General features: G+C 34.2%; 2 protein-coding genes across 8 annotated transcripts in view; one reads left to right on the forward strand and one right to left on the reverse strand.

Annotated features, from left to right (window-relative positions):
• Positions 1 to 11,817, forward strand: part of rbms2a (RNA binding motif, single stranded interacting protein 2a) — a 608,287-nt gene that overhangs the window by 254,126 nt on the left and 342,344 nt on the right. The gene's annotated exons all lie outside the window — the stretch shown is intronic.
• On the reverse strand, positions 6,847 to 11,314 carry zgc:174719. 6 transcript variants are annotated; one of them, XM_087271689.1, is made up of 10 exons: positions 11,261 to 11,314; positions 11,077 to 11,120; positions 9,813 to 9,834; positions 9,496 to 9,659; positions 8,954 to 9,038; positions 8,719 to 8,856; positions 8,506 to 8,599; positions 7,941 to 8,109; positions 7,694 to 7,811; positions 6,847 to 7,321 (listed from the first exon to the last, which is right to left on the reverse strand). In XM_087271689.1, the coding sequence occupies exons 3-10, from the start codon at positions 9,824 to 9,826 to the stop codon at positions 7,261 to 7,263; spliced, it is 843 nt and encodes a 280-aa protein (XP_087127815.1). In that variant the 5' UTR covers positions 9,827 to 9,834; positions 11,077 to 11,120; positions 11,261 to 11,314; the 3' UTR covers positions 6,847 to 7,260. The 6 variants fall into 6 exon arrangements, with proteins under 6 accessions (XP_087127815.1, XP_087127814.1, XP_087127816.1 ...); XM_087271688.1 differs by having other exon boundaries at positions 8,954 to 9,104; XM_087271690.1 differs by having other exon boundaries at positions 8,954 to 9,104; positions 9,496 to 9,660; positions 9,810 to 9,834.

Below are 11,817 nucleotides of genomic sequence, written 5' to 3' on the forward strand. Positions count from 1 at the left end.
TTTGCAGGCATTACGAGAGGTCCTATTGCATTAAATATATGGTTGAAATGTATGTAAATCTACCAACATCCATTGCTTTCATTTTTGGCAAATGTAAATTTATTGATTTTAGTTGCATAACAATGGTTTCTGGAAATGACAGCTTTGTAGCATTTTAGCACTGCTATTCAGAAAACATTGCAAAGGATTTGTGTAAATCTGCAGTAGAAACTGGTTACAGATCATTAGCTAAGCATCCATCATCATTACTGTTTTAACATGTATTTTAAAGGATCACTTCAGAAATAAAGGATGGAGACTAGAGTTCCCAATCTAAGCCAGATGTCAAATTTCCCTGACTTTCACTGACAAAAAACCTGAAGTTCCATAAATAAATATTCTTTATTCATTGGCTTAGTCTCTTTATTCATCAGGGGTCACCAGAGCGGAATGAGCCACCAACTTATCCGTAGCATACATACACACACATTCACACACACACTCATACACTACAGCCAATTTAGTTAATTAATTCCCCTATAGCGCATGTGTTTGGACTGTGGAGAAAACCGGAGCACTGGAAGAAATACCCACAGCAGCACGGGGAGAACATGCAAACTCCACACAGAAACCCCATCTGCAAAGCCGGGACTCAAAACAGCGACCTTCTTGCTGTAAGGCGACAGTGCTGACCATCGAACCACCGAATCATTTAGTCATTCCTGTATCAAATATGACATAGTAGGCTTTATATATTTAAAAGGTAAACTCTTTCTTTCTTTGTTTCTCTCAGTGTCCTCTTGGAATTTGTACCTTTGGTTTACATTGTAAACAGATAGATGCACTTGCCTTCACTTCTTTATTGGCTAGATGACGGATTCTATTTCTTTGGAAGTCCACCAAACCACTAGGTATTTCAGTGGCATAGTGGAGTGTGGATTTTATGCATCTATTTTTTGAAGATAGAAAAGATAAGATACTCTCAGTAAGCCAGACACGGCTATTTTTATGATAAATGGCAAGCCCTTAAAATATTTCTATATTAATTAAATCCATTTGAAACAATGACCCATTACTAACCTTCTATTAATTATTTATAAATGAATGAATAAATTATATTATATATATATATAGTTGAAGTCAGAATTATTCGCCCCTCTTTGAATTTTTAAAAAATATTTTTTCAATATTTCCCAAATGATGTTTAACCGAGCAAGGAAATTTTCACAGTATGTCTGATAATACTTTTTCTTCTGGAGAACAATACAATAGAATTATTCTACAATAAATACAGTTTTTAATTTTTTAAACACCATTTTAAGAACAAAATTATTAGCCCTTTTAAGCTGTATTTTATAGCCGATAGTCTATAGAACAAACCACTGTTATACAATGACTTGCCTAATTACCTGAACCTGCCTAGTAAACCTGATTAACCTAGTTAAGCCTTTAAATGTCACTTTAAGCTGTATAGAAGTGTCTTGACTAGTCTAATATTATTCACTGTCATCTTGACAAAGATAAAATAAATCAGTTATTAGAGATGCATTATTAAAACTATTATGATTAGAAATGTGCTAAAGAAATCTGCTTTATGTCAAACAGAATCTGGAGAAAAAAATAAACAGGGCTAATAATTCTGACTTCAACTGTATAAAGACACTATCAATATTTATAATTGTTTATGTATTTATTACTATTTTTTCATCCTTTGTTCTCTTTGTTAATCTTTAAAAGAAAATGTATTAAGTTTCTCACGAGGTCTGCCTTTTTTAGTATGTATTTTTCCCTCATTTAAAAATAATAATAATATAAATTAAAAGTTGAAAAGCAACCTAACATGATAAAAATGTGACAAAAGGGATAAGGAATAATTGGAGGGGAAAAGAGCAAAGCTGCAGGACTTTAATTGGACTTTAAGTATTATTATGTTCATGCTTATAACTGCAGTGGAAGAGCAAATTTTGGGTTCTGGGATCACTGGAGGCATATATAACCAGAACTTCTACACAGCAGCCTCGCCACTCATTAATTGCTTAATGCTTTGGCTTAGTCCCCTATTTATCAGGGGTCGCGGCAGCGGAATGAACTGCCAACTATTCCAGCATATCTTTAACGCAGCTTCCAGCCACACACACACACACACTCATACACTACAGCCAATTCACCTATAGGGCATATGTTGGACTGTGGGGAAAACTGAAGCATCCAGAGGAAACCCACGCGAACACATGTTATGTAATGTGTATTTATATAGCGCAATTACTGTGTATGGCCATACACCCAAAACGCTTCACAATCATGAAGGGGGGGTCTCTCCACACCAACACCCGTGTGCAGAATCCACTTGGATGATGCGACGGCTGCCACAGGACAACAACGCCAGTGCGCTCAACACACACACATATTGGTAAAGTGGAGAGACAGTGACAGAGCCAATTTGGTGGATGATTGGGAGGCCATGATGGTAACAATAGAGGGACTTTGGTCAGGACACCGGGGTTGCACCCCTACTCTTTCACGAGAAGTGCCATGGGATTTTTTATGACCACAGATAGTCAGGACCTCGGTTTAACGTCTCATCCGAAAGACGGGAACATGAGAACATGCTAACTTCACACAGAATTGCCAACTGACCCAGCCTGGACTCGAACCAGCGACCTTCTTGCTGAGAGGCGACAGTACTAATATCTAAGCCACCATGCCGCCCTTGGCCTCTAAACATTGGCAAACAGTTCTGGGCTACTGGTCACTTCTCCTGACCCACATTTCTGTCAGCTCCTAAAAAACAGTTCAGAGCAGCCTCTTTTCTCACTTCAAAAGAGCAACAGGGGACGCTGTAAATGAAGAGGGAAGCCATTTCAGTCTGAAAGGGAAATAATGGTTCAGCTCCAGGGAATCAGAAAGGAATTAATAGCTTTGAGCGAGCAGCAAAACCGATATCATGTTGGGATTGAAGATTGAGATGTGTAACTATCGCTTGTTTTTCCGACAATTGAATTGGGAACACTTGCACTGTCTTTGGTGATGTGTAAACAAATTGTAAAAGGATGCAAACCACTATATGAAGATTTTATTTGCAATATGTCTCAATTATTAGTACTTTTCAGTTATCGCATTTGTTGTGTATTGATGAGCACAAAACAAACATGATTTATGGAAAGTACTAAAATTGAAGTTAGTTTAATAAAGATTATTTTCACATTGAAGATTGAAGAGTACAATTGCAAGAAAACATGATGAATAGAATCAAATTTGAGTTTTTTTTGGGTAATTTTCAGAAGAATTAAAGAGTACAATTGCAAAATAAAAAATTACTAAAATCTGCTTTATTTTACATCTTTGTTTAAAATGGTTTTTACATTGAGTATTGAGCCAGTACAATTGCAAAAACTAAATTTCAGAAAAATACTATACTAAAACAGATTACATTTTTATCATTGATTTTAATTATAAAGCATTGCATTTAATATATTTAATTGCAATGTACATTGTACAAGGTACTTTAGAGTCATAGTACAAGTGAATGGAAACAAAATTAAGTCAGAATTCAACAATACTTAAAATACAATATAATACAATAAAATGTAATAGAATGTACTGTATTAATGAGAATATATTAGTTTTTGAGAAACACTGGGTGCTGATCTGATGTGATATTTTTGATATTTGGCAAAAATGCATTAACAAAATAACTGCTTGTTTTGTTTGAGTTCAATAAAGCCCAACATTTTAACATGCCAGGTTTTGCTTTTAAAGAAGTTGAGATGCTGGACCACATGCAAAAATGCTCATGAAGATGCAGGAAATTGAAAGCTTGCCATTTGTGTCTTGTTTTTTTTTTATGGTAAGTACATTTATATAACTACAAAACAATGGAATTAAAATTATGTTTCCTCAATTTTACCAGGCAAAAGCATATAAAGAGAAAATACTAACTTTATAGCATCTTTTGGAAAGATGTAACCAATGAAGGCCTAGAGTGGTCTAAATGCTTTCTTTAATATTTCCTAAATGATGTTTAACAGATTCAGGAAATTTTCACAGTATGTCTGATAATATTTTTTTCGTCTGGAGAAAGTCTTATTTGTTTTATTTTAGCTAGAATAAAAGCAGTTTTTAAATTTTTAAACCCATTTTAAGGTCTGTATTATTAGCCCCCTTAAGCAATATTTGTTTAGAATTGTGTACAGAGCAAACCACTGTTATACAACTTGACTAATTATTATAACTTGATAAGGTAAGCTTTTCTTACAATTGCAGTCAATTTGTAGCAACATTAACATTTGACAAGTAAAGTTATTTTTATATATTCAACAGAAAAATCCAACTATCCCTTTAAAACCACAGAGATTCCAGAAACTGTGTCAATCCAGTGCCTTATTTGTCCAAGTTTAAATATTAAATTACTTATTCTCTCACATCACTCAACACCTTACAGACAAAGCAGAAACAACTTAAGAAAATATAATGTGTGTCAACCTGTTTCTGCAGGCCGTCCTGTTGACCTCACCTTGTTTTTTGCTTGTTTAAATCAGCTGTTACACCATATATCGACAAGTGTGTGGCTTTCCAAACCATGTCCAATCAATAGAATCTGCCACATGTTAATTCCAGCTGAAGTGCTGAAACATTTCAAAGATGTTTTGGTAAAACAGGAAAGCTCCAAATTAAGCTACAGTACATTTCAAGTAGCCTATCACACAAGATGGCATTAATGTTTGTAATGCAATAACTTGATTTTTCTTCATTGTTATTGCTATTTTGAACATTTGCAAAGCTATCCACAAAATGTTTTTTTTACAAGGTGTCTTTACAAGGTGTGGAATAAAGACTGAAACTACATATATCTATATATTATATTTATTTAAACTCAACTTGTATAATTAAATATGTGTGGAAAATTAAAGTTTAAAAATATATAGCTTTATATTATTTTCCTATAATAATTGAAGAATGAGAAGTGACTTATTGATTTAGAAATGTGTCGCGTTGCTCACATCTAGTCAAGTTTCTGTTCAAGGTTATTGAGCTAACAACTGAAATCAAGCCGCATTTATGGTGCCTAAAATCCAGAGTTGGCACAAAGTAAACTGAAAAATACATGACTAAACCGGTGTCGATTTGTCCTCCAATTCAAAAGGAAGCACATTTTGATGACAAAATATTCTATCATCAGATTTTGCTACCAGTGTATATTTGAATGTGCAGTAATGCGATATGAAGCTGTCATACCGCCCTAACCTATCTAATCCCTTACCCCAACATCAGAACCATTCAAATACAGTGTTGATAGCATAATCAGATGGGTAGGATAAAACGTCAGGAGACTGGCTTTGTTTTAGGCCCAAAGTCATTTAACAAACGCCAAAAAGCACGCAGCGCACCAAATTTGTTCTTTGTTTGTTGACGATCCATTGCAGGTCGCTTACTTGTTGGCTGTACAGTCATTTAATAATCTTACATTTACTTTATTTACATCCACATGCTAGTTGCACAGATTCTGTGCGCGTTTTACTTACAGCTATGGGTGACAAAAATACAATAATCCGATGCAAAAACAAACAATCCATCAACATAATTAATTAACGTGATCTCAAGAATCTCTGAAAGATCATCTTTCTGAAACCAAAATGTCTATAAAAAGATATGCTTTATGAAATTGTTCTTAACGTTTCTAATCATAACACTTAAGTTTTATTATCTGAAAGATGAATGTGTTATTTGAAACGGCTACACTGTAAAAAAAAAAAAAAAAAACATGTTGTGCTATCTCAATCCAAATTTGAATAAAATATGGACACACCCAAAAATTGGGTTAAGTTTGGCTATATAAATTTAATTTAAAAAGATTACTTAGCAGTATGTTTAGTCCATATTATACCCATATTATATTTGGGTTGAAATAAAAGCATATTTTAGAATGTAGATATTTTGTAGTTCGGGTTTTCCAAATTTCACATTGTTTTTGCATATTATTTATATGTTAAAAGTCAGATTAAGAGATAAGTTAAATACCAATCATAACGTAGGCTATTTCGTTGCGCGTTTAAAAATAATACCTAATAACAGGCAATAGCCGCTGTATAGCCTAAATAATAAGTTGTTTGTTTTGCTTCATGAAAGGTAATCCTCTATTTTTAATATGCATCTCTGAAACCATGCAATGTACAAATATTTGTCACTGCCGACCACATCAGAAAGGTTTTTTCTATATGTATAACATTTTTGTCGTCACACAGCCTTAGAGGAAACAGAAAGCTTTGCTTGAGGACCATTGTCTGGACGGACGGAGGTCCCTTTTAACTTGAACTTGGACTTCTGGAGACGCTTCCGTCATCCTGTGGTCTGAGCGAAAGGGTGAAGCGCTATTTTAGTGGAAATTAATTAAAATTGGCCACACTTATTTTATGGTTTGAAGTATTATCAGATCGTGATTACGCTATTTAATCATCCAGGTTAAATATCCAGTCTTTACACAGCAAATTTTGAAGTGTTAATTTCACTCTCAAAGTGTGAAAATTAACACTTCTTTAGTGTTTATATAGGTCCACACTAAATCGAGTTAAATTTACACTTGAAAAAGAGTAAATTATTTTACACTTGCATAGTGTTAAAAAAAGCACTGCTAGTGTTGACTTTAACTCTCTGTTTTCCACTCACTTTCCCTATTTGCATAAAGTAAATATGTTAAAACTACACTCGCAGTGTTAATAGCTTAACACTAAGAGTGTTCATCTTAACACTAATAATATAGTGCTCATACATACCTAGGTTGATATTTAAATGTATTTTTAGTTATATATATATTGTTTACTGCATTACAGGACAGTTTGCATTGATCAGTTAAAAAAAAAATCCGAACAGTTTACCAGTTTAAACTTTTATTTTTAACAATGCATCTTAAACGCACAGTTAAACCAACATAAAATGTACAGCATTTTCAGTATCAAAAACTGTGAGAGTCTTAAAGAGGTGCTGCTTGCTTGCAAGCTTTGACAACACCAACACATTATTGTAAAAGAAACATTTAGTGTAAAAGCTTTGCACGCAGTTTCTTTACCCTGGGTGACTCACTGGTAGGTCCAACATCGATGTTGTAGACTGTAGTCTGCAGAAAGGTAAAAATGTAGACAAGGGCTTCCTCGTACGTCAAGTTGAACACATAGTCTTTAAAGAGTTCATCAACAGCACTCAAGGACCTGGTTGCTGCACAAGAGATGAGATGTTTGTCCATAACCACATAGAAATGGTCAATCCTCCCCTTGATCCTTCCTGATCTTAGGCGACATGGCTGGTGGCCCTTCCTCTCACTGAGATGGTCTTCAATGCTGGTGCAAGACTGCAAAAACACAGCCAAAAATATGTCATTAAATGCAGGAAACCAATTAGGAAACTTACAATTTTGTTAATGAAAACAACACAAAAAATAAAACAAAACCACCTTTACCCAAAGTGCAAAAATAAAATGTGTTCATGTCATTCATTGTGTAGTGTGACAGGGAAAAGAATTACCACAAAAATATGTTTATATATATTTTTGATAAACCCTCATTTCATCCAAGATGTAACATACATTCTTTAACAGCATTCAACTGAATGTATTGGCTTTTAAAAAAAAAGTTTCAAAAGGTACATTTTACAGCATCGCATAATGGTCTTAACAACCTTAATAATAACAATGAAAAGACTTTCGAAAATATTGTGAGTTTACCTTATGGAAATGCACAAGTCTTTCAAAGGCCTCTGTTGAACTGATCTTAAGTCTTCTTTCTCTCTGAAGGAGGTAGGAGATGCAGAAGGAGTAGGACAGATGACATCATTATCCCAGTCTGAATGAATGATGATAAAGTTATACGTATTAATATTAAAATGAAGCAAGCCCACATTCACACTTATAGCTCACAAATACAAAAGAAACCAAAGCAAATTTCAAACTACAAAATCCTTAGAAATCGTACCATTTTCAGATTCTTGTCCTTCTGCTGAATTAATAAGACAATGAAGTCTGGCAGTTGAAGTCAGAGATTTCGCCTCATTGATGATCCTGTGCTTAAATGCGGTCTCCCACCTCTCAAGCAACTTGTTGGATGTTTCAGCATTGAACAGGAGACTAAAGTCTTGAATAATCTAAGAAAGAAGCATATTAGATTAATTACAAACGGTTCCCTTTTCTGGATCGTAAAAATGTTCCTGTTATATAGATAGAAATATTTTTAAAATGCCAGTTACATTAAAAAGACTGACTGTATGATACAAATAAAAATAAAAAACACAAACCTTTAAACCAGGGGTGTCGAAACTCATTCCTGGAGGGCCAGTGTCTTGCAGAGTTTAGCTCCAACTTGCTTCAACACAACTGCCTGAAAGTTTCTAGTTTGCTAGTTAAGAGTTTGTGTTTAATTACAGTTGGAGCTAAACTCTGCAGAACACTGGCTCTCCAGGACCAAGGTTTGGGCACCTCTGCGTTAAATAATTAAAAGGGATGAACAAGTTTGTGTTAAGTACAATAAGACAATTTCTTACATAGCCTTTTGCGGAAAACGGGTCTCTCAGGCTGGGAAAAAGAGAAATAATGCCCAAAGCATAAGTCTCCCGTTGCTTGCACGTGGGGATTCTCCTAACAATCAGTAAAATATTTGATTAAGGACAGTACTTAACTTTTTACATTTTATTTATTTTTTTTTTTGGTTTAAAAAAAATCCATGCTTTTTTTGCATATATTTAATGAAATCTTACCCATGAATCTCTTTCATGTGACTGACGACAATATTAACCAGCTGCCGTCTAGTGCTGTGGCCCTTAAGTTTTTGTGACCTTGTATTCATCAAGTACTTCATCACCACCAGATTGCTTTCCCAATGCATCTTGAACAATCTGATAAAGTGACCAGAAAAATGGTTATACTTGTAAAATAATAAAACTGAATTAGTATATGATTGAATTAACCATAACAAAAAACATATGCATATACCTGTTTTGCCCTTTACCATCTACTATCAAGCAGCTGTTAGTCCTTGTCAATTGATTCTGCATTGTTCGCTCTGGGTCTTCATGATCTGTTGAAGAGAGTGAAACTGTATCAGTACATGTGCTGGCTGTTGATGATCTTGTGGGTGAAATCACTGATGGAGAAATGGAAAACATTATTATTAACCTTTACGTAATATTTTCTTTAGTTTACAATAAATTTATCTTATATTTCAACTTAATTTAAAACAATGCTGTACTAATAGCTTTTACTATACAACATCATCCTCAATGTTTTTCTACACTGTGGTTTTGACAGATTATTTTGATTAACCTTTCATCACTGGGCATCACATGAACTTAAGCTAAACGAACACCTGGCAAGGGTCAAGAAACATATAAAAACTCTTTATTTCTATACACACTCCACTGTTCAGTAAGCTCTTCTATGAATTTCTTCTTTTTACTTAATTCTAACTGTTTTGACTTATACTACTGTAAAACAGAGGCATTTTAAAACTGTCCAAATATTTATTGAATAATTACCCTCAGGCAGGCCAGCAGAAATATTTTCTTCCAAACATCTAACAGTCAAGCATAAATGTGGACTGCTGTCCATTAACTCGTGGAAGATCTCCTCTTCTACATTAGGGTCCGTGTCATTGAAAACTTGAGGATCTGCAGTTGTTGATAATCCAAATTTGCTTTTCACTGAAAAAAAAAAAAACATAGACTCAGGAAATGGTTATGACTTTAGTGAGCACAACTCTGACCAGCACAATCTTAACTTATCTTCACTGCGAAAACATTGAAATGTAAAATCAGTAAGCAATTTTACATATTTTTTCACTCCTTAATACAGAACTTTCACCAACATGATGGAAGCTGTTGAAAAATACACAATATATCACTTTATTATTAACAAGAATCTATCACAAACTTGACATAGTAAAATTAAATCAAGTTAATTTATTCATTTTCATGTTAAGGTGATACAGAAGCCGATGTTATTATGAATAGTACATATAAATAAAAAAGCACATTATGTTTTTCTTTTTCTAAAAATAGCTATATTTACGTTCTTTTTGTTTTTTTATTATGAAGGATTCTACATACCAATTTCTAACTAGTATTGTTAGCAAGACGTAGGCTATAGGAAAATTATACTTGTATAAATGCACATTACAGATTAAAAAAACATTTTTTTCACATTACACATTAATGAAAGATCTTCAAAAGTTAAGAGTACGTACAGTTCTATCTAAGCCAGCTCTTCATGCAATGCAATTGAACAGCACTTCAATATTAAATAAATAAAGTTACTATTCGAGTACTACCTTAAAGTCAACAATGAAATTTGCTAGGTAAACAATGGCAATAACACTCTGCTTGGGTTCGTCTCTTCTGAGCTCAGCATTTTTCGGTCGTTGTCAGTGGAGCTCAGCTCCACTTATAGGGAACACGTTACTCGATTCGCGCTCATCATCAGTTCTTTTCACAGCAGTTCCGTCTGTTACAGTTACTGAATAAGTCGAAACTCAACATACGGTATTTTTGAGAGGAACTGAGTGTCAGACAGGTTATAAAGTAAGCCATTTTAAGGATTGGTGCTTACCGGAGAAGCGAACAATTTCAAATGATTCAGTTCAATATAGTGAACTGGTTAGATTGATTCACTGAAAAGAACCGGTTAAAGAAGAATCATTTCTGAACTGGCTAACGTTATCCCTTCATGTCAACAAGCACGGCTAACTTTTACAGCGAATGTATTTTGTTTTTAAAGTATTATGGTCTGCAGGTCTGTACCTGTACACTTGAATCGTATAACGTTATTCACCGTTTAAAAGCACCGATGAAAGCGTGAACAGGCAGCCCGCGACTCCTCGCTGCTCGCGCCACAAATCAATCGCACTGAACAGTGAACATTATAGATAACGTTAGATTACACACAAAGCTAGGTTACGGTTCAGCTGCTGCTTTGCAGATATTTAAAACAAATAAACAGTTTAAACAATTCAAACGGTTGCATGAGCCATTACTGCCTATTTCTCATAATAGGCTCGAACTGAACCCGATTCAAATATAGGAACTCCTTAAAACTGTTAACTGTAAAATGTTTAAAGTTACCTTTGTTTTCCCGCTAAAGCAGCTTGTCTCGTGGCTCCAGATGTCTGTCGTGTATAAATTGACAAGTGGTTAGAACTTGAAATCTCGGTTAGAATATTTACAAATATTAATTTAACATTGAGAAACATAAAGCATGTAAAAATGTATTGAATATTTGTGGTTAAATAAGTAATATGACAGTTACCTGTTTGAATGCTCTCCATGTGCCATCCGCCATTAATCAAAGAGGAAGTAAGGTGAAGCGACCGGAAATGGAAACAACTTGTTTATAGTGTTAACTATGTTAACTCGCAGTATTAACCCTTACTCTGACCACAAGGGTACACTGCAGGTGTTTATGTCACGTAAATTAACACCACAAATAACACTTTTTAACTCAAAAAAATTTACACTGTAAAAACAACTCCAAACAACACTGGAAATTTTGCTGTGTAATAGCTGAAAAAATTGGTTTATTCACTACTCATTGCATTATTTTATTAAATCAATGTAATATGGTTTGCATTTTGTAAATATAAAAAGGCGTGTAGGTCAAAAGAAAGACAGATGGAAGTGTAACTATCGACTTTTTCCAGTCGGCCGTCAGGAGCACCAAATTAGAGCACGGATAATTGCAGTTAACACAGATTAATCATACTATATGTGCCCTCTTTTGTATAAATAAGTTCTTAATTTCTATGTCCTATAGCATCACTAAAAGATTCATATCAAAATAAAGATGTGATATTTTGATAACATGCA

This window comes from Danio rerio, chromosome 11 (assembly GCF_052040795.2).
Source record: "Danio rerio strain M-AB ecotype USA chromosome 11, GRCz13ab, whole genome shotgun sequence".
NCBI classification, from domain to species: domain Eukaryota; kingdom Metazoa; phylum Chordata; class Actinopteri; order Cypriniformes; family Danionidae; genus Danio; species Danio rerio.

Bases quoted from the DNA above. Each gene is read 5' to 3' on its own strand.
- zgc:174719 (XM_087271688.1), bottom strand. The intron at 9,105-9,495 runs GTAATTATTCAA...TTTCTCCATCAG, and splicing joins TTCTGCTGGCCTGCCTGAGG to TGATTTCACCCACAAGATCA. The intron at 8,857-8,953 runs GTATATGCATAT...TCACTTTATCAG, and splicing joins GATGGTAAAGGGCAAAACAG to ATTGTTCAAGATGCATTGGG.